Genomic DNA, 21,331 nt, shown 5'->3' on the forward strand with positions numbered 1-21,331 from the left:
TTTTATCCTCTTTAGAAAAATGTCTATTCAAGTCCTTTGCCCATTTTTTAATTGGGTTGTCTGAGTTTTTGATAGTATTGAGCTGTATGTGTTCTTTATATATTCTGGAAGTAAATCCCTTGTCAAAGATATGATTTGCATGTTTTCTCCCACTGCATGAGTTGCCAAATATTTTTATTTTTATTCATGTACCAAATTTTATTAAAAAAAAAAAAGCTCAGACCTTCATTACTGAGCTTTAGGAACTGAGAACATTCTCCCAAATAGACTTCCTCCATATAAACATGATACCATAATTTAGAAACCAGATGAGAAATTTTCATTGGTAAATTTTTTTCTTCTGATTTAAGTAATAAGAAAAAATATTTTAAACTCCCCCTACTCACAACCTGTCTCAGTAAGATATTTAATTTAGTATCAAGTTGGAAAGTAATTTTCTTTACCTGCTTACACAAGAATTAGGTAGATTAACAAATTTGATAACAGAAAGCTAAAGCTGTATATGCCTGAGGAGAGAATACAGAGACACTTTTAAAAAACAACACTTCCTGCATTCACCAGCCACAAAGGAAAAAAGAACAAGTCATATCCTAGCAGAGAATCATTACCATCTCCAGAGGTAAACTGTTAAATTGTGTAGGTGGAAATAACACTCAAAAAAAATATTGAGTACGTACAGGTCTTTCATTCAATCATTTGTTTTACTAACTTGATAGTCTCGGCTCTGTGTTAGGCGCTGGAGACACAAAAATGAATGGACACTGTTCTTGCCCTCAAGGAGCTCTCACCCGGGTGGAAAAAATGACCAAGAAACAGACAATTATAATACAATATGGTGGGCTTCCCTGGTGGCGCAGTGGTTGAAAGTCTGCTTGCCGATGTAGGGGACGTGGGTTCGTGCCCCGGTCTGGGAGGATCCCACATGCCGCGCAGCGGCTGGGCCCGTGAGCCATGGCCGCTGAGCCTGCACGTCCGGAGCCTGTGCTCCGCAACGGGAGAGGCCCCAACAGTGAGAGGCCCGCGTACCATAAAAAAAAACAAAAAACAATACAATATGGTGAGTACCAGGGAGCTCTAAGGAGTGTTTCCATCGTGGATAATTCACAGTTGACTGCTGTGAGGAATATCTCAGAAGTATCAAGCCTACTGCTCACATGTAAGGGCTTACAAAATCCATTATGAATATAAAACCTTAGAAATGTTAATTACTGTTATTGCATCCTTGGTATTCTTCAAGTATTAGAGATAGGGTGTATAAACCACATAGGATTTGGGGTCTAAAATTTTTTTTAATTTGTTTTCATTATAAAAATTATACATTCTTATTGTAGAGAGTGCAAGCAATACAGAACTCACCAGAGGTAACCATCATTAACAGCTCACTATGTTCTATTTCATCAAAGATGCTATTGACCGTAAGATGCATCCTAAATTCAAAAGTGCTAAGAATTGGAGAGAAAAAAAGGATTTCAAGGACTTCCCTGGTGGCACAGTGGTTAAGAATTCGCCTGCCAATGCAGGGAACACAGGTTTGAGCCCTGGTCCGGGAAGATCCCACATGCTACGGAACAACTAAGCCAGTGCACCACAACTACTGAGTCTGTGCTCCAGTGTCTGCGAGCCACAACTACTGAGCCCACTTGCTGCAACTACTGAAGCCTGCGCGCCTAGAGCCCGTGCTCCGCAACAAGAGAAGCCACCACAATGAGAAGCCCAGGCACCGCCACAAAGAATAGCCCCCGCCTGCCACAACTAGAGAAAGCCCACACACAGCAATGAAGGCCCAAAGCAGCCAAAATTAAATAAATAAATAAATTTATTTTTTTTAAAGAAGTATTTCATCAAGCACTTGAAGTCTTGGGTCTATATGAGCAGAGGGCAGAGGCACCAAGGCAGTCCTGAGCAAACTGTACAGGAAAATCAGCAGGAAATCTGGCTTGCATGATTAAAAGAGGATTACATTCACTTTTGTACTAATGTTTTGTACCTCTAGGTGCTGTATATTGCATTAAGAAGTAGCATTCCAAAAATCCCTGGCTCTTAGAAGATGTTCCCAAAGTTTATGTTCTCAGAGCTGTCCTTAGTACCTTATGTGTAGGTTAAGGAATATGATCCTCACCCTTCCAAAGATTTAGTCTGTATTACTCAAGTGAACCTTTGCCTGGAAGGAGAGAAATCTCTAGTTTCTGAAACATTGGTCAATAAATATATATTGATCCCACATGGACTTATCAGATATGAAAGAGCACATGGCTTTTTTTTCATTTATCGTCCTATATTTGTTTTCTCTTCTAAAATCCAAAGGGTTTTAAGGAATGAAAAGTGTTGCAATGTAACTTGTCCAACTGCCAGGTCTCTTTGTTTTAGAAACATTAAGGAGGCAACATGGTATAACATAGTGCAACAGAAAGACCTGTGCATGGAGACCTAGGTGCTACTCTTAGCTCTACCACTAATTAGATGTGTAATTTTAGGTAAATCACTTAACCTCTCTAGACTTCTGTTTCTCATCTCTAATTGCTCTATCTATTCCACAGGTTATTGTGCAGGTCAAAAGACATCATAAATGTGGAAGCACTTCAAAAAATCTAGCACATTCATATTATAACGTATTAATACATACATTTATTATTAGTCTGCAATGCCAATATTAGACTCAAGCAAGAGGAGCCCTTGCTTCAGAGGGCCCTGCATATCATAAACACAAACGCATACAAGTTTATTAAATATCTATCAACATGTGCCTAGAAGATATGGCTTCATCTCTGACAATAGCAACAACATTCTTTGGAGTGATTCAGAGATTATATACAATATTTTCTGGATCTGAGCCAAAATGGATCATCCTGATTAAACACATCAAATTTGACCTCACAGCCGCTCTGAGTTAAAAATGGAGATGCCATTTAAATACTGTTAGAGCAGTTAGATTTAATTTAGACAAGAGAGTGAGCTGTACTAGGATAGCTAAGTGAAACAACAGAAGATCCTCTCAGATAAATAAGGAATTATGGTCTATGGCGGAAAATATTTTTTATTTTGTGCTAACCACAGTTATTTGGTATTGACTGTTGCTTGCTATTAATGATGTTAGCAAACATTTACAAAAGATACAAACACATCTAAGTTTGCCTACTTCGCTTTTTGAATAATTTAAAATACTTAAAAACTTTTTAGGGAAAATGATTTTCCTAAATAGAAAGATACTAAATGTGACACATACAACAAAAGTGATAATCCAGTAAAATAAAAGAAAATTGCAACACGGAAATAAAAATGTTTGCATGATTATGAAGACATTCAAATTCAAATATATATCTATATAATAATCACATGTATAAATATATATAAATTTATATGTGTGTGTATATACACGCATATATATACTACTTCCTAAACATTCTAAGTGAGGTATAGTCTCCTATGAAGAGAGATTTGAACAAATTGAACCACATATTTTTCTTTTTGTTTTTTTAATTATATCCCAACATTTAAAAATTTGGAAGAGGAACTTAGCACTTTATGGATATAGATATTGCTTAAAGGCTGGTGAAAAAAATCATGTGATAGGATTTATATGATAAAATTAAAAATTTCTATTATCTTCTGTAATAATGATTATCATTGCAACCGCATTGAAATGTTTGAACGTAATATGTAAAATTCATGGTTCATTTCCAAATATAAATATTGATTTAGAAATTTTATTGACAACTTCAGTTGCTACTGCCTCAGCAGAATAAAATTTCTCCAATTCTACTGAACCAAATTTTAAAAACATCTACTATTAAGGAACTATTTTTCACATGAAAATAGTATTAAGGTTAACTTTTAAGATGTCCTCTTTTTTTTTTTTTTTTTTTTGCCGTACGCGGGCCTCTTACTGCTGTGGCTTCTTCCGTTGCGGAGCTCCGCACGCGCAAGCCCAGCAGCCATGGCTCACGGGCCCAGCCGCTCCGCGGCATGTGGGATCCTCCCGGACCGGGGCACGAACCCGTGTTCTCTGCATCGGCAGGCGGACTCCCAATCACTGCGCCACCAAGGAAGCCCAAGATGTCCTCTTTTCTAAAGATACATATTGATGCATTCATGAATAAAGTGATATGTCTAGGATTTGCTTCAATATAATTGGATAGAGTTGGGGAGTATAGATAAACCAACAGTGACCAAGAGTTAATACTTGTTGAAGCTGGATGATAGGTACATGGAATTCTTTATATTTTGCATTTGTAAACATTTGGGTTTTTCCATGATAAAAATTTAAACAAAAAACTAAATACATTGATTCAAGAGAAGTTGTCTATTTTGCTATTAGTGTCAACAGAATACAAATTAAATATATTATAACATTATAATTAATGATTTTCCTGAAAAAAAATAAAATATATAGAGTAAGTGTATGATAATTTATACTTATGTACATCTTTATCTTATACCTCATCCAAACATCACCAGTCCATCAATAGAACATGCAAATACACAGTATTAAGTCCAGTCATTTTTGCTGTTTAACTTTCAGTCATATAAAACACATTGCTTTATACATTAAAAAAAATTTTTGTCAAGGAAAGTGGATAGAACACATTTATTAAATTATTTAATTTATTTATTTTTAGCTTGATTTATAATTTTTAATGATTTAGACCTATTGTATGTAGCCCTCTACTTCTACTCCTGGGTACTAGAAATGTTAGGGACAAGAATGTTCTCAAAATTTCCATTTTATTCTTAATTTTAACAACTAAGCGTTTAGATGGGGATAACTGCTTTGATTCAACTTGTAATTGTCTTTCCCCATATATTTTAGGAAAACATTGTATAATTATGCTGGACATCACAAATGGAGCTCAAATATCTCAGAACATTTTACCCAAATCAGGAACCACATGCATTCATGATTGTATTGACACTCTTCCCCTCTCCACAGACCAGTGACCAAAACAGCCATCATCTCTCTAGCAAGAATAGACGAGATCAAGTTACAATCTTTTCAGGGAAAACCTTAGGGGTGGTTGGAGATAATTGGTCATCCATATCAAGTTTATTCTGTACAGAGTTCTGTTTATAATCCTAGTTATTTGTTCAATACAAATATTAGGATTTAGGACAACTTGTGTAGAAAGAAAGTTTAAGATCCTCTATCTTTTATATGATGGAGACATTTAGCTTCCTATTTCCTTTACATCCAATCCCCAAACTAGAAAATATAAAAAGGTGAGGGGATAACTATCTGGTCGAGAGTTAGTCCATATAACCAACTAACAATTAGTTTGTTTTGTCTAAACTATTCATATATTCCTACCCCAAAGCCCTTCGTCTGTTTGAATTAACTGTGTGATAGCTCAAATCTCCACATGTAGCAATATTTTCAGACTCTTGAAAAAACTTCTTTCCAGTAAGGTACATTCATACTACATCTCTCCAATTCTAAGACATTTTTGATTTAGGATTGACCAAAAATGTAGTAAGCACTTTTTTAGGAGAAAAAGAAAAAAGACTGTAAAATTAATTCAAATTTCAGAAACATTGAAATGGGTGTGTGTGGGGGGTTGGTGAGGAGTATGTCTTGGAATTGAGAAAACACTTAACTAGGATTTTCTGAAAGAGCACTTTAGAATTAAGAAAGTTATTACAATTCTCATGGGAGGATGTGGGGGGTGACAGGAGCCAGAGAAAGGTGTACATGTAGGTCATTATGTAGAAACAGCATGGTGGCCCCAGCTCCGGTCATAAAGGCATAGCATGAGAGGATGAGGACCTAACAGGAAGGACACCAAGAGTGGGGAGAAAGGGGCTAGAGAGCAGTCATCAAGGGTCAGGCAGGGGTTGGCCTTAAAGACACATTACATCAGGAAATTTACGGCTGGCTCTGCTTCCAAATAATCATAAAAAAACAGAAAACTATAGAAAGTGATTAAGGTGAGCCCTCACTTCTGTAACTTCCTTCCCTTAGCTTATTATCAAAACCTAACCACCAGGCAATGCAGGGCCTTTCAGTTAGCCTTCTTGAGAAACAGTGCTGAGTATTCTATCTCCTAGAACATTTAAAATTATATTTAATCTCATTTTAGTGGAATATTAAAATATTGTTAATTCTATGTGCTAAGAAATGCAAAATGTTTTGAGACTAAATACCAGCGGGTATAGTCATTAGGTGTTATTGCATTTACCCAGTAATTGGCTCCTTTCCTATAATAGATGAATCTCTGTTTCAGAATGAAAAAATAAACAGAAAACAAATTCCCTACATAAAGGTCATATGAGCTCTTTGTAACCAGGAATGAGGTATTACAGTACATTTACTGAGCACCTGGTATTTAGTCCAGGTGGATTGCTTCACTCTGTAAATGCCAATAACTAGTGTTTGTAAGTCTGAACTAATATAATGGTCACTTTCATGTAATAATCGCATCCTGATTCTCTAACTGGAAAAACCAACATAAAAATCATGAATGCTCTGTGACTAAATAGGGAAAATAAATATTCTTTACCATTTTGGGAATAGGAATAGTGTTTGGAAATGGAGACTAGAAAAGGAAAAGAGGCATTCTGGACCTTCTTGGCAGTTTTGAATCTGTCTTCAGCACTTCCAAAATCTAAGAGGGACAGACTGCTACAAAACATCTTTAACGTCTGTCTTCCTCATTCCCACCTCCTTTCTAGGTAGAGAACATTTTGGTTTTTATGTGTTGTTCTATTTCTTAAGCCCCGGGTAGGAGGATGTCAGATGGTAAACAAAGGAATTGCCCCCTTCATTCATTGAGCTCCTACTATGTGTCAGGCACTGTTCTGGGTGTCATGGAACCAAAGGTAACTAAGGTAAAGTTCCTGCTCTTCAGAAGCTTTCATGTGATGGGGGGACAGCAATTAGGGATTGAGACCAGACAAGGAAACAAATCAGTAGGCTACTTGGTATTGATTATGGGTATTGTTGGATACCAAACAGGATTATTTAAATCAGCCTGTGGTGTGTGTCTTGGGGGTGGGAGGTAGGACAGCAGTGGTGTACTAGAATGTAAAGTCTCGACCAAAGAGCAGGAATTAGCCAGATGAAGTACAGCAAAGGAATACGGAAGAACCTTCTTGGCAGAAGGCACAGAAATAAAATTGGCAGAAATTGGCAAGTCATTAGATGGGGACTGGATCAAAAAGAGAAAGAAGAATCTCATAGATGGGCAGGTAGAGGCCGCAAAGGTGTAGGCAGAGCAGTCAAAATCAAGTTTCCATCAGATTTTTCTTCTGTCAACTCTGCTTTGGGTAATGCCCCCTCCCCTTGTTAATTGGTCCCCTTTGTCCTGACCCAGGCCATGGCTTCTAACCTGGCTCCAATAATTAACCTCGCCCTTCTGGGTTTGACACTTTGGCAAGTCACCATCTTTTTAGCTCCCTCCTGCTTTCTTTCCCTGACGTTCATTCCTGTTAAACCCTTTCATTCAGTGCATTTTGCTGCTTGTTTGCTAGTGTTCCAGATGCCTAACACCCAGTTAAATTAAACTTAGTTTTATATGTATTGATTTTCCTTTGCTAGAAAGAATACACTTACTCAAAATAAGAGCTCTCTTAGTTTTTGTAATGATTTTTAAAGAAATAGCCAAGAGCCAAGGGCTATGAGCCAAGAAAGCCAATAATGATAATAGCTACGAAAGTGGACTTTTGTTGGTTGCCTGCTCAGTGTCTTACCCCTGCTTTTTTTCCTCCACAGTACCTTGATCTTCATTTGAGGAATCCACCCCTCCCCATGCAGCCCAGGTGCTTCCAGAGAAGCTGACCTACTCCCTGGTTAGTTCAAGCCAACCACCACATTCCATCTTCCCACGCACATCTTTCAGATTTAAACAAGTGAATATCAGGATACTTGCTGGACTGATGGAAATCATTCTCTCTAGGTGTGGATGAGGGAACATGTACGTTGGGGTCTGTTTGCAGCCATCTTGTGATCATGAGAGTTGCTGGCTTTAGGATAAAGCTGTCACTATGGAAGACAGAGAAAGATGGAAAGATGGAAAGAATCTGAGCCCTTAGTGATACAGCTGAGCCTGTAGTGACTGAAGACCTAGAGAAATGGTCCTGAATGACAAACTAACCCAAAAGCCTGCCTTACCTCTGGACTTTCAATTTCATGAATCAGTACATTCCTTTATTGTTTAAAACAGTTTGAGTTGTGCTTTTTTGTTATTTGCAACGTAAAATATCCTATGCTGTACAGCTGTTACTGGTTGAGAGCCCACTATGTGCCAGGCATTGTAATGGAGGTTCCACAGAGACTAATACTCACAACCATGTTTTTTTCTTTTTTAAAAATTGTGGTAAAATATACATAACATGAAATATCACATTTTAACCATTTTTAACTGCGCAATTCAGTGACATAATGTTGTGCAACCATCTCCACTATCTACTTCCAATCACAACCATAGTTTAAGGTGGGCATTGATATCCTCATTTTACCAAAAAGGAAACTGATCCTCAGAGAGGTGCATTACCCAAGGCAGACCACCAGTTACTGGTATAGTCAGGATTTAAACCCACGTCTGCTGGACTGCAAAGTTCATGTTTTTTTCTACTTCATTACAGTGCCAAAATAAATTATCAAGCAAGGAAACAGGAAATCTTGGTCAAATTTCCGGCCCAGGGTCCACAACATAGAGATTAGGACCTTGGGAGAAGCAGATTCAGCAAACAGGAAACAAGGTAAGGAACAAAAAGAGATCAGAATCCAAGTCATCAAAGGTACGACACTAGAGGTTGGAGTCAAAGGGAATAGGGGAAAACATTTAGGTTCAAGAAGTAGCGTTTGAAAAGGGGCTTATCAGTGGAGACTTCAAGAATATCTGGTTGTATTTGTTCACCCTAACCTGGTTTGTAGGTGAGCAATCGTTGCCCTGCCTACTTCCCAAAAGGATTCTGACCTTTAATGAATATAACGAACTATATTTTAAAACAGAAATACCCTCAATTTTATGTTAAGCATTCGTTAAAATAAGTCACATAATAAAGATGATCTGTGTCACAAGCCTGGCCCTTTAAATGAGTTCTGAAATGACTGGAGAGCTCTATTACCTTCTTGTTAGGACAAGATGGATTGCAAGTAGTGTTCCCCAGCCCCCCACACCCCCAAATTACAAGCTTCTATGCTAAAAGCTATCCACCTTTGATGAGTATCTCTTAATTGTTCACTTTTTAACTAAGGGTTTTTAACTAGGGCTATTAGAACTCTAGAGGGTGTTTAATCTGTTGATCTGTTTGTTTTCAAGTCTGACTCCTTTCATTTGTGATCCTAGGTAAGTAGTAGCTTGGAGGGTTTTACTTATACAAAAAGATCAGTTCACTAATTTTCAATTTCCGTAAGTGTAAATTTCTAGTGTCAGAGGCTGTCTTGAAATGGGGGAGGGGAAGTTATGAGAATGGATTGGGTAAGACTCCCCAGTGTTTTCATATCCCCAAACCTTGACCTCCACACCAACGCCCCTTCTCCAGCTGTGTAGTAAACAAAAACACTAACATTTTCTCAACAGTTATTTTATAAATAAATCTAAGTGCTGACCTTAATTATTCACTAAATAGAAATGACAGTGGCAGGACCCCATAGAGCCAATGTCATTTGACATTGTTGACACATGTATGAGGCTTATCACCCTTATCTCTCTAGAGCAGCATTTGGAGAGTGAATGTCCATCATCTGTGTGGATAATCTGTTTGGCAATATAGCTTTTTTGGAAAATAAAACAGAAAACTGAATTCTTTTTTCTCCTTTAGAAGAAAAGTTTGCTTTTTGCGTTTTTTTCTAGTACTTTACTTCTTTAGAGCACTTATGGATTCACAGCAAAATTGAACAAAAAGTATAGATAGTTCCCATTACCCCCTGTCACCACACGTGCATAGCCTCCCCCATTATTAACATTCCCCATCAGAGTGATACATTTGTTACAAGTGATGAACCTACATTGACACATCATTATCACCCAAAGTCCATAGTTTACATTAGGGTTCACTCTTGGTATTGCACATTCTATGTGTTTGGACAAATATATAATGACGTGAATCCACCATCATAGTATCATACAGAGTAGTTTCACTGCCCTAAAAATCATGTGTGCTCTGCCCATTCATCCCTCCCTCCACCCTAACTCCTGGCAACCATTAATCTTCTTGCCATCTCCATAGTTTTAACTTTTTCAGAATGTCATAAAGTTGGAATCACACAGTGTGTAGTCTTTTCATATTGGCTTTTTTTTTTCTTTTTGGCTGCACCGCACAGCATGTGGGATCTTAGTTCTCTGACGAGGGATTGAACCCATGCCCCCTGCATTGGAAGCACGGAGTCTTAACCACTGGACCACCAGGGAAGTCCCCATATTGCTTCTTTCACTTACTAATGTACATTTAAAGTTCTTCTATGTCTTTTCACAGCTTGATAGATCATTTCTTTTTAGTGCTGAATCATATTCCATTACCTGGATATACCACGTATTTATGCATTCACCTACTGAAGGATATCTTGATTGCTTCCAAGTTTTGTCAATTATGGGTAAAGCTGCTGTAAACATCTGTGTGCAGGTTTTTGTGTGGACATAAGTTTTAAATTCCCTTGGGTTAATACCAAGGAGTGTGATTGCTGGATCATATATATGGTAAGAGTATAGTTAGTTTCGTAAAAAACTGCGAAACTGTCTTTCAAAGAAGCTGTACCATTTTGCGTTCCCACCAGCAATGAATAAAAATTCCTTTTGCTCCACATCCTCACCAGCATTTGGTGCTGACAGTGTTCTGCATTTTGGCCATTCTCATAGGTATGTAGTGGGTCTACTTACCTTTGCAGTTTTTACCCTTGTCCACCTCTCCACCCTCATCATTCCTTACAATAGCTTATCTTTTTCAGAAAGACCCATGGAATTTGAGAGCTGGGCTGTAGGTGGCACAAACTAAGCAACACTAGACACATGATAGAGGGAAAGACTGAGAAAGGACTGGCTCAAGTCATGTGGGAGACCTGGGAAAAGGAACAAGCTGGCACCCCCTCAAGCTAATATTCTTTAAATAGCTGAGGGCAGAAAAAAATTCATTTTCTATTAATATAAAATATATAGCTCGTTATGGTTAAAATAAAGAATTTATTACATGCATTGAATATAACAATATTTCCACTTATTTGGAATTGTCTTTCATTTTACATCACCTGGAACTTGAATAGCAATATTACTACTCATCAAGCATAGAGGTAAATTACAGCCACAAAGTCTTACTCAAAATATACTGAATATTACAAGTTCTTTTGTTTTTGTTTTTCCTAGTTCATATATCACAAAAACAGTTCTAACTTTTCTGAAGTTCTTATTCTTTCTTCATTTTTCTTTTGGGAATTTCTGAGCTAGACAACCTCTTGTAAGACACGTCCATGGCTTTAAAATGTAGAAAATAACCATCTGTCCCCAAAAATTGTGTTCGAAATTTGGAGTAGAATACCAAACTCAAATCCTACCCCCACCTTTTCTTCTGGCTGGCTTACCTGAGGGAGTATGCACACCTGTACTATGTCCCAATGAGAACCCCAGAACCATTTTATTAGTAAGCAGGAAGTATACAACTCAAAGTGAAGCTTGAGTCAAGGCTGGGTGGAGGCCAAGACAGCTAAGTGAGGCCTCTTGCTTTTCCAATCCCAAATCTAAGTCCTGTGACCTCCTCAAGTGTGCCAGAAGAGTAAGAGTAAGGATAAGAATAAGACTCAGGTTCTTAGGTATTAATAGCTGAGCTTAAGTCCACCTACCCGACCAGGTGCCAGGATGAGATTGGACTGCCAGACCCATGAACTTAGGAATCAAGAGGGAAAAGGAGGAAGTTTAAGCCTCCTTAGCAGAGTAGTCCACCCTCACTCCTTTACCCCCACCCCGCCTCTTGATTTGCTTACTACATGGAGAAAATATATGCAAAACAGCCTGCTGCTCCTGGAGTAGGAAATGAAATAGCAGGCATTAGGATCCATACGAAAGGAAAGTGTCTTTCAGTGTCACGATCCCTCCCTCTAGGGAAGTGTCCCCAGAGTCTCTGACCAGACTAGTCACTTCTTCCATATGCAACATCTAATAAGAGGGTAGATAGAGGCAGAAGCTTAGATGGAAGTTTCCTCCTTCATGAGCTCTGGCAGAAATGCAATGAGACATGCTACACAACACCCCGCATAACCCATTATTTATTCTCTCCTTAACAAAGGGCCTTAATAATCAAACCGCAGTTCAGCCAGGATTGTCCAACTAGGAGAGATTAGCAGCTCCTTCATTTACTACCACTGCTCCTCACTGTAACTTCCTGGGACCAATGAGATGCACAGCTAAGTTAGTTCTCCAAAGAGTTTCTGTAATGGGTCATAACAGGTCATTAATCAATTTAGCTTCAGGGCTGTCCTGTACCCTAGGCTAAATATTCACTCCCAGCCTTTCTCACCTTCTGAGATGGCCCACACTCTCTGTAGAGTGTGTTTCTCTCTAAATAAATCCACTTCTTACCTATCAAAAAAAAATTCACTCCCTAGTTTATTTCCCATCTGAAATTATGCCTAATAATATTGTCCAAAACTGCTCAACAGAGAAGATACTTTTAAACATCCAAATAAAACAACAAAGAATGGTTGAAAATGGAATAATGTGAAGCCCTCCCCATTATTAAATTACCACAGAAAGTCAAGCCCAAAATGAATTCTTCTTCCTAGTGTAAATTAAACTCCAAAGACCGTAAAGTGCAATTACTCTTCTCCCTAGTTTCCTGATCTTTTCAGTCTCTGTCAGAAGATTCTCCCTCAAATGCCTTGGGGTTTGGACTCCCTCAGCAGCCACTGCGCTCTGAGCCTTCTTCCATTACCATGGGTGTAGCACCTTCAGTACCATCAAAATTGAAGTAATCCACCCGAATATCTTGTGTCCCATAAATGTAAACGCAAATGTGACTCCTGCGGTAACAGCATTTTGCAAACAAAATGATATTCCTAGAACCCAGTGTATGGACCCTCGTTGCTGTTGCTTGTTAGAGATTGCAGCAGACTTAGTGTTACCTGGGAGAAGGGGAGTAACGCACAGGGAACAAAAAATGGAGAACATCATTTTGGTTTTCGCCATGCCAAGATGCCTATTAGAACACGTCAGTTTTCCAACTACTATATGTGAATTGAAATTCAGATGGGATAAATTTCCCATCAAGAGGTTAACCGTGACATAGGACATAGCTGCTTTTAATAAGGACAGGGTTGACTTTCTACATAACATCTTCCTCCTTCTCCCAAAAAGGGACCCACATCTCCTCTGTCCAGCTGACCACATCTGAAGCTTCAGGGGCAATTCTTATTGGCCTAAGAGTAATCCCCTCATGCTTGCCAGAGATTAACTCAAGAATGGGCATAAGGGCCCAACTGGGTACAGAGACATGGGGAGGTTTACAGTGGTAGCATCTTCAGTGTCTACTAGATCACACCCAAATCTTCTTTCTTTCTCTTGATATCCTTCCCATGTTTTGAACACTTTTGTTTCCATTTCCCTTTTGAATCTGGTGTTTCTGGCCTGGAAGCCCAGTGTTAAATTGATCCTGGTCTCTGTTGAGTGACACCACTTCCTTTTCCATAGTGAATGCAGCATGGCACATTTGATAATAGGCATCCCTGCAGTCCATGCTTATCTGATCTTCTCAGGGTATTTGTCCATCTCCAGTAGGACCCCAAGTCTTTTTAAACTTTATGACACAGCTGCTGCCACTGTATCCTGTTCTAGAACCCCTTAGGTGTATTAACCTTGCTTCCAAGATCCTCTTTCCTGAAATGTATCTTAGCTGGATTATCATTCAACAAATTCCTGAATCTGAAGCTTCTGTTGATGCCTGCATAGGCCATAATCTCAGGATCATAGAGGGTCTAATATATCCTCTGACATGTGCTCCTCTAAAGCCCTCTTCCTTTACCTTTCAAATTCTCTAGTCCTTGAGTGACTTGTGCCATTTCATGTATTACTTTCTGCCATTTCTTTTTCCACTTCTGTTCCATTTCTTTCTATAATTCCTACTCCTTTCATGGAGGCCTGAGTTGCTGGGTTTGTTCTTTTTTTTTTTAATATTTATTTGTTTATTTGGCTGCGTTGGGTCTTAGTTGCGGCACTTAGTTGCGGCACTTAGTTGCGGATCTTCATTGCAGCACGCGGGATCTTTCATTGCCTCGTGCAGGCTTCTCTCTAGTTGTGGCGTGTGGGCTCCAGGGATCGAACCCGTGTCCCCTGCATTGGAAGATGGATTCTTAACCACTGCACCACCAGGGAAGTCCTGAGGCCTGAGTTTTTAAATTTTAACATACTACTTAAATGGGCCCAGTTCTTTCAATAACACAGATAAACCTCCAGCTGCATTCTTTTATCTTCGCTTCCTTCCCTCCTCCCTCCCTCCCTCCCTTCCTTCCTTTCTTTCTCTTTCTAGGCCCATGCATTTGCTTCCTGACATACTCCATAGACTCTCTCTTGAGAGGCTCCCATAGTGAAAAAATGTCAGAATATTCTGCATCTACCACAAGATCCTCAGTTCAAATATTGCTTGAGTGGAGACAATCCTGCATAGGTCTTCTCCCATCAGTTTCCACCCATGCCTGATCTCTACCTATTGTTGCTCTGCCTGACTCTTTCTTTTTGGTGTTGTCTTCCCTGTACCTTTAAAATATTTTTCTAATATCATTCATTTTCTAGACATACTTTCTTATAACAAGAGCCATACCTACTTCCCTACATATAACGTCTGTGTAATCTTGAAAATCATCAAGTAGGGCCTGAAATAACATCAATACCAACAGCAATGACAGTAACAGCTAATAGTTTACTGAGCTCCTACTACACACCAAGCACTGTTCTAAGCATCTTATAATCCTCACAATTCCATGAAATGAGGACTATTATCACACCCATTTTACAGATGTAGAAACTGAAGCACAGAGAGGTTAAGTAATTTGCCCAAGATCACACAGCCAGTAAGTGGCAGAGCCCCGTCACGGTCTTTCACTCATATCTGCCCACCCTTCAGTCACTTACCAGTCCTTTCATAATATAACACCCTTTTATTGTTTGGCCTAGTCATCTCTCAATGCTTCGAAATTGGATTCTCCTTTTAAAAAGCAAAAATAAAGATTTACAACAGTCTATCACAGCCCATCCTAAATCTTGAACATAATTAATTTCTTTTAATAGGGCTACGTCTCTATTATTCCACAGGGAAAGGTATTAAAGTTAGATTCTATAATTTTTTTTAAAGATAACCTCTATAATGAGGATCATTTGATTGCATGCTTACCAGGTTTTCCCACATATACATTACATTTAAATCCTTAGTTCCAGGTTAATTTTCACTTCCTGATAAAATATTATCTGAGCATGTACTAAAGAATGAATTTTTGCAGCTTAGTGAGATAAGTCATTCATACTCTAACAAGGATATTTTAAACAGCTGGTTATTCCTCCAGGAAAACGGTATTCAGATCAGACTAATTTCCTAAATGACATAAAAGGAGTGAGCAGTTTTCAGGTGTCTTATGTAACTGAGTGCTGATGGCTTAGGACTAGATGACGGAATGATAGAGAAAGGGGAAGCTGAATCTTTGAAATGGTAAAAATTATCATTTAAAAATCACAGTAAATATCACCTGCCAGGTATTAAAATGATGAAAGGGCTTATTTTTTCCACACTCCTATTGTGATAGGTTTTATAAACAAATAATTTTAAGTACACTAACCTGTTAGGCACCAGTAATTAGTTGAGAAAAAACAAACACAAATATTCTTGAAGAGAGAGCAAACCCTGAGGGAGTTTAGTCCTCTGAAATTATGCTAAGTGTATATTGAAATCATTCTGGAAGCCTCCTACCCCAAATAAAAATCCCCTTTTTCTCTCTCACACATAACTTCTGTGGCAGCTGACTGACAGGATTATCTGCTAACACAGGTGGACCTGGCGATGGCTAAAACCATCCGGAATATTTTAGGTTTTCACTGGAAGAATTAAGAGTCTATAATATCTGTGAATGGAAAGGGTACTAAGTCTAGTGCAGATATTAACTTTGCCACCAAGTAGTTATGGGATTTGGTTCTGTCACCTCATTTCTTTGAATTTGTTTCCCAATCTATCAAATACAAAAATGAGAATTAAATGATCTCCAAGGCCCGTTCTAACAAGTTCCACAATTTTAAGATGGTTTTGAACACTTCTTCACAAAGAAGTCTCTAACATTTAATCCTGTAAGATAAACTAAAAATATGTAGGAACCAGTGATATGGGGATAGGATATTTAATATCTCCCAATAGATACTCCACTATTGTTAAACTACCTTCTCTGTTGCACTCCATCAGCTATCACGGCTCTGAAAAAGGGAGCAGAGCAGATGCCATCACAAGAATGAAGAGGATATGGTACATAAGGAAAGCTCTTGTCATACAAGAAGAATAAAAATCCACCTCTTTTTTAAAACGTTTTTATTGAAATATAGTTGATTTACAATGTTGGGTTAGAAAAATCCATCTCTTGCAGCCCTAAAAAATGATGGAAAAAAGGACAGAAAAAGGTAATCAGATCCGGTGTGCTTACTTCCTGTCCCTTCTCAGCATGAAAACTAGAATTGGAGGTATATAGTTGAAGTATTCACATATTATAGACATAGGGTAATTCAAGAAAAATGGGGATAGTGGTTTGCTTCTCTGGGCATGCCTGTGAGAGGCTGAGTCTTCCAGGAACTCTGCTTTCAGCTTATGGGATGTTCAACATGACATAGGGAGAATAATGCAACATTGGTGGAGGGAGGTGGCTCAACAGATGAGCCTGAAGCAAAGCTCCTGGCTCATCAAGGCCTACGTGGGATATTCTGGGAATCCAGAAGTTCCCATATGTCTCAGTGAGAAGATGGAATACCATCATGAGGATCAATGGACCTGCAGAGGCCTGGGGTCAGTACAGAGGTTGCAGTGTATAAGGCAGTGTGGACTTCAGTAAAGAAAGCAGCACAACTTCTCAAAAGGACAAAATGAGCAGTTTTATCTCTGAGGCTAACAGTTCTGCTTTCAGAGTATACCAGACACTCCATACCAAAGGAAAACACAAGGACTGGCATGCATGGCCCAGGGCCTTTCCCTGAGGTCATGTCAGCTTTCCCATCGCTCAGGCTTCTACCAGCCCACTAGTTACTGTGTGAATTAGAAAAAGGCACTCCCTTTATCCTGACACTTTACTTCCACCTATCAGAAAATTATCATAATATACTGGTTTTGTTAAAATAAGGCATCCTACTGCCACATGCCTGAGAACTGTCATAATAAACTTAGAAATCTAGGATGCCGAAGACGTGAAAGACACTCCATCTATGTATACCTTATACAGCATCCCTCGACTCCCATATATATCTTGGAATGGGAGGGAGGTGGGGAAATAAAATCTGTAAGATTCAGCATCTACCTATAAAAGAAAACAGATAATGTGGGGACTCAAGACGGATAAAAATTACAGAAAATAAGCTATGTTTTCTTTGTACATACATTTGTACATTTCTTTCTTTCATCTGAATTAACTAAATCAACTCTGCCATACCAAAATACAAACAAGCCCCAAATTTTGCATTTTATTTCACTTTTTGCTATCTCCCATAGCACCTTACATAGCAATGGATACACATAAGGAACTACTAAATTCTTTCTGGAAAAAAAGTAAATTTTTAGAAAAAATCAGAATTATGGATCCACTTATAATATGTATGATAGCATGTAATTTTCCTTTCCTCCCCTACAGTTATTTGAAACAAATCTAAATTTTACCCATTTGCACCTTGCTAACAACCATAAAAATCTGCAGTTCTTCAGTTGTTTTCTAAGTCTCCCTCCTCAAACTTTTTCTTGAGAAGGAAACTTAGATCTAAGTTTCTCCATTTTCAGGACCAAAGAGAGCTCATCTCAAAATTACAGAATTAAAAAAATTGAAAACAGGATTGCGTAATCCAAAGTAAATTCTTATTAAAAGGTGAGGGGACCCTGATACCTAGAAAGGTAAAGTATTTTGCCTAGAGGCACATATCAAACCCGGAACTCAAATACCCTACACAATAATACTGGCTCTCCCTGCCCCTCTCCCCACTCCCAAAATACACACTTTCCCCCCTCACCCTTACTTCCCTTATTGTACTTTGTAACCACTTAGCCATCCATCTCAAACCTAAGACAGCAACTGATCAAACTCAAACGAGAAAGAAATCACCCAAAGGTCGAAAATCAGAGAATCATTAAACTGCCGGTTTTATCATTTCCATAAAGTGATAAACAAAAGAGAGCGGAGAGAATTAAGAAAGGATACTTTTTCAGTCATCTCAACAGCAGCTAGGGAATAAAAACACGTTTTCCTTGGGGAGAGATTATGCTGAGGGGACCAGATACAGATACAAAAGGTAATTCCCCTTGGGGTTTCTTCTTTTTCTGAGTTTGTGAGATCTAAAAAAAAAAAGAAAAAAGAAAACTGAACACAACCTCAACACATTTACTTCTCTCCTTTTCTCACATATTATTTCCCCAAACATTATACAGACCACGTCTCCAAAGTAAATTGACCAAAGGTCTATTGCCTATTGACCAAAACGTTTTCAAGATTTAGGTGACTCCTCTTAGACTACGATTAGGAACCGACTCCAAACTTCGGTTACCAAGCTCCAAGCTCGGTAAAGTGGATCTCCAAGGTTTGCAAATACCCTCAGCTTGACTAAAGGGCACAGAATCTCTAGCGCTCCCTACAGCTCAGACTTTGGACCTACCTACCACAAAAAACCCAAGTTACAAAGATTGGCTACCTCGCTCTACTTTTTTCCGCTTTAAAAAATCGAGCGGGGGGCGGGGGGTGCCGAGGTTGAAACGGCGAACCGAAGGATTAATCACTTCTCCCCATTACATCAGCAGCCCCCGCCCTTTCCTCCGAGCACCTCCTCTCCCAGAATCGTCGCTACGCACTAGCGCTCTCTTCACCCAACCCCCGCTCTATTATATGCCCTGATACCTCCCCATTATCACCCGCCCCACCACACTCCCCCTCTCCTCCTTCCCCCCTCCTTGGCTGGGGAGGGAGGAAACCCGAGAGAGGAAACAGGGCGTTGAAGGAAGGGACTTGGCGATAAGAGCAGAGGCCCCATTGGCCCGAAGGTTGTATAAGCGCCTTCCATTGGCTGCTTTACCGGAATCCCCGCCCCTCGACTTCCCCGCCCATTCGCCCCTCCCCCGACGCCCCGCGGCCCTCCCCCGCGCCCCTAGCCAGCCCCGCGGCGGGGAGGGACCGACTGGGCGAGTGGCGGCTCCGGCGGTGTCAATGGCTCCTCCTGCCACGGAGCAGCAGCAGAAGCAGCGGCGACGGGGCTGAGGAGGAGAAGGAAAGGCTCCTTTAAGGAGGAGTTACGACGACGCCTCTTTTTCCCCCTATCTCCTCCCTTCACACTCATTTCCCCTTCGCCGAGGAGAGAAGGGGGGGAGGAGAGAGAAGAGGCCGAAGAAAGAGAGAAAAAATTCCTCTCAGAAATCTCTTTCAGGGGGTGTGGGGGGGAGGAAGAGGAAAAAAAAAAAAAGAGCCGGGCGCCCCCTGCTCCCTCCCTCCCTTCTCTCCCTCTCTTCTCCTCCTTCTCCCTTCCTCACCCGCCCGCCCACTCCCCCCGCCGCCGGAGACGCCGCTCGGGAGTCGGCGGGACCGGGGTCTGTCTCCTCAGCCGCCGACGCCGCGCTTCGCCTCGGGATCCCCAGGCGGGCGGACGCCCTTTCTTTCTTTCTCTCGCTCTGCCCGTCTTTCTGTCTCCGTCCCTCGCCGCCGCCCCGCCCGGCGGCCTCGGCCTTCCCCGTGCGTCAGGCCCGCCCGCCGGGCCTCGCTCGGTCTCTGTCTGTCTCCGCGGGCCTTTCTCTTGACTCGGGGTCTCGCTCGCTCCTCCGCCCTTACCATCTCCCCTTCCTCTCACCCCTTTTCCTTCCTCCCCCCTCTCCCCACCCCCTTCTCCTGCCCCGGAGCTCGCGGTGCGTGTGCGTGTGTGTGTCCCTCCGCCGACGCCGCCACCTCAGCCCGGCAAATGAACTCCGTCCGAGCCGCCAACCGGAGACCCAGGCGAGTGTCGCGGCCGCGCCCGGTGCAGCAACAGCAGCAGCAGCAGCAACCCCCGCAGCAGCCGCCGCCGCAGCCGCCCCAGCAGCAGCCGCCGCAGCAGCAGCCTCCGCCGCCGCCGCAGCAACAGCAGCAGCAGCAGCAGCCTCCGCCGCCGCCACCGCCGCCTCCGCCGCTGCCCCAGGAGCGGAACAACGCCGGCGAGCGGGGTAAGGCCGCGCTCCCTCCCCGCCGCCCGCCGGGTCGGACGCCCGGCTGACCGGGACCCGCGGGAAGGGAAGCCGGGGCGGGGGCGGCCTGTGCGCCCGGGGGTGGGAGACGGAGGTTGAGCGGAGGCGGGTCCCCCGGTGCCGCAGTGTCAGCTCGGCTTGGGCCCCGGCCGGCAGGAAAAGCCGCGGCTTCCCGACTCGCCCGGGCTCTCGCTCAGGCCGCGCTTTGTTTGGTTTCGGGGGCTTGGCACCCTCTCCCCCCACCCATCCTTCTGGCTTCTCGGCTCGCTCACGGACCCCGCAGGAGTCTGTTGGTGGGTGGGGGAAGAGCGAAGGGTGGGATTTCCCCCTTCTCGGCAGTCTTCCACGGTTTGGTCTCCCGTTTCTAATTGGAGGTGGGGGGAGCGGCTGGGAGTGATCGGGTGGTTGGGGCTGGCTGGGGAACTTGTTTTTCCCCCTTTTCTCTGTTAGCCTCCCCCTTCCTGTGGAGGAGGGGAGAGGGGGACTCGGAGTGGTCGGTGGTGTTGGCCGGGGAACTTGTTTCCCCCCGCCCCCCTCCCTAAGTCACGGGGTAGGGGGAGCAGCTTCTCTTCTCCCAACCCCACGATGTTTGCTGCGCAGTTTGGCTTTAGTTACAGAACCCCGGGGAAGGACCCGTTAAAGCAAGACCTTTAAGTAAATGTAGAATCCATCGGCCATTTCCAGCCCCCTCCCTCGTGTGCAGTGCAGTTACCCTTCCGCTCTATCTACACCCCTCTCGCCTGTACCCCCGCCCCGGCGTACCCCCAGGCCACTGTGTTACTCCTCCATCTCCCAGTGGGATTTGAACGCCCCTTCCTTAGAACTGGCCCCTCGGGAGAGAGTGTGTGTGCATATCTGTGTGTGTATGTGTGTGTGTGTGTGTGTGTGTGTGTGTGTGTTGTGTCCAAGGCCTAGTGAAATGTGTCATTTGGACTCAACTGTGCAGCTCTGTCTGGTAACCACCATTGTCTAAGGGCTGAGGCTCCGGAGG

The 21,331-nt window shown here is 41.7% G+C and overlaps 1 protein-coding gene and 1 long non-coding RNA gene across 3 annotated transcripts in view; both read left to right on the plus strand.

Moving 5' to 3' along the window:
• LOC132434921 (uncharacterized) overlaps nt 1–8,761 on the plus strand; it is a 321,045-nt gene extending 312,284 nt beyond the window's left edge. For both annotated transcript variants that reach the window (XR_009521452.1, XR_009521453.1), the window contains 2 exons: nt 7,703–7,779; nt 8,575–8,761. This is a non-coding gene — a long non-coding RNA (uncharacterized lncRNA). The remainder of the gene's footprint in view (nt 1–7,702; nt 7,780–8,574) is intronic.
• An 11,234-nt stretch (nt 8,762–19,995) lies between these two features.
• FBXO11 (F-box protein 11) overlaps nt 19,996–21,331 on the plus strand; it is a 99,584-nt gene continuing 98,248 nt past the window's right edge. Inside the window, exon 1 of the mRNA XM_060026668.1 lies at nt 19,996–20,319. Coding sequence (XP_059882651.1) covers nt 20,079–20,319 — 241 coding nt within the window. The 5' untranslated portion in view covers nt 19,996–20,078. The remainder of the gene's footprint in view (nt 20,320–21,331) is intronic.

This window comes from Delphinus delphis, chromosome 12 (assembly GCF_949987515.2).
Source record: "Delphinus delphis chromosome 12, mDelDel1.2, whole genome shotgun sequence".
Lineage (NCBI taxonomy): Eukaryota > Metazoa > Chordata > Mammalia > Artiodactyla > Delphinidae > Delphinus > Delphinus delphis.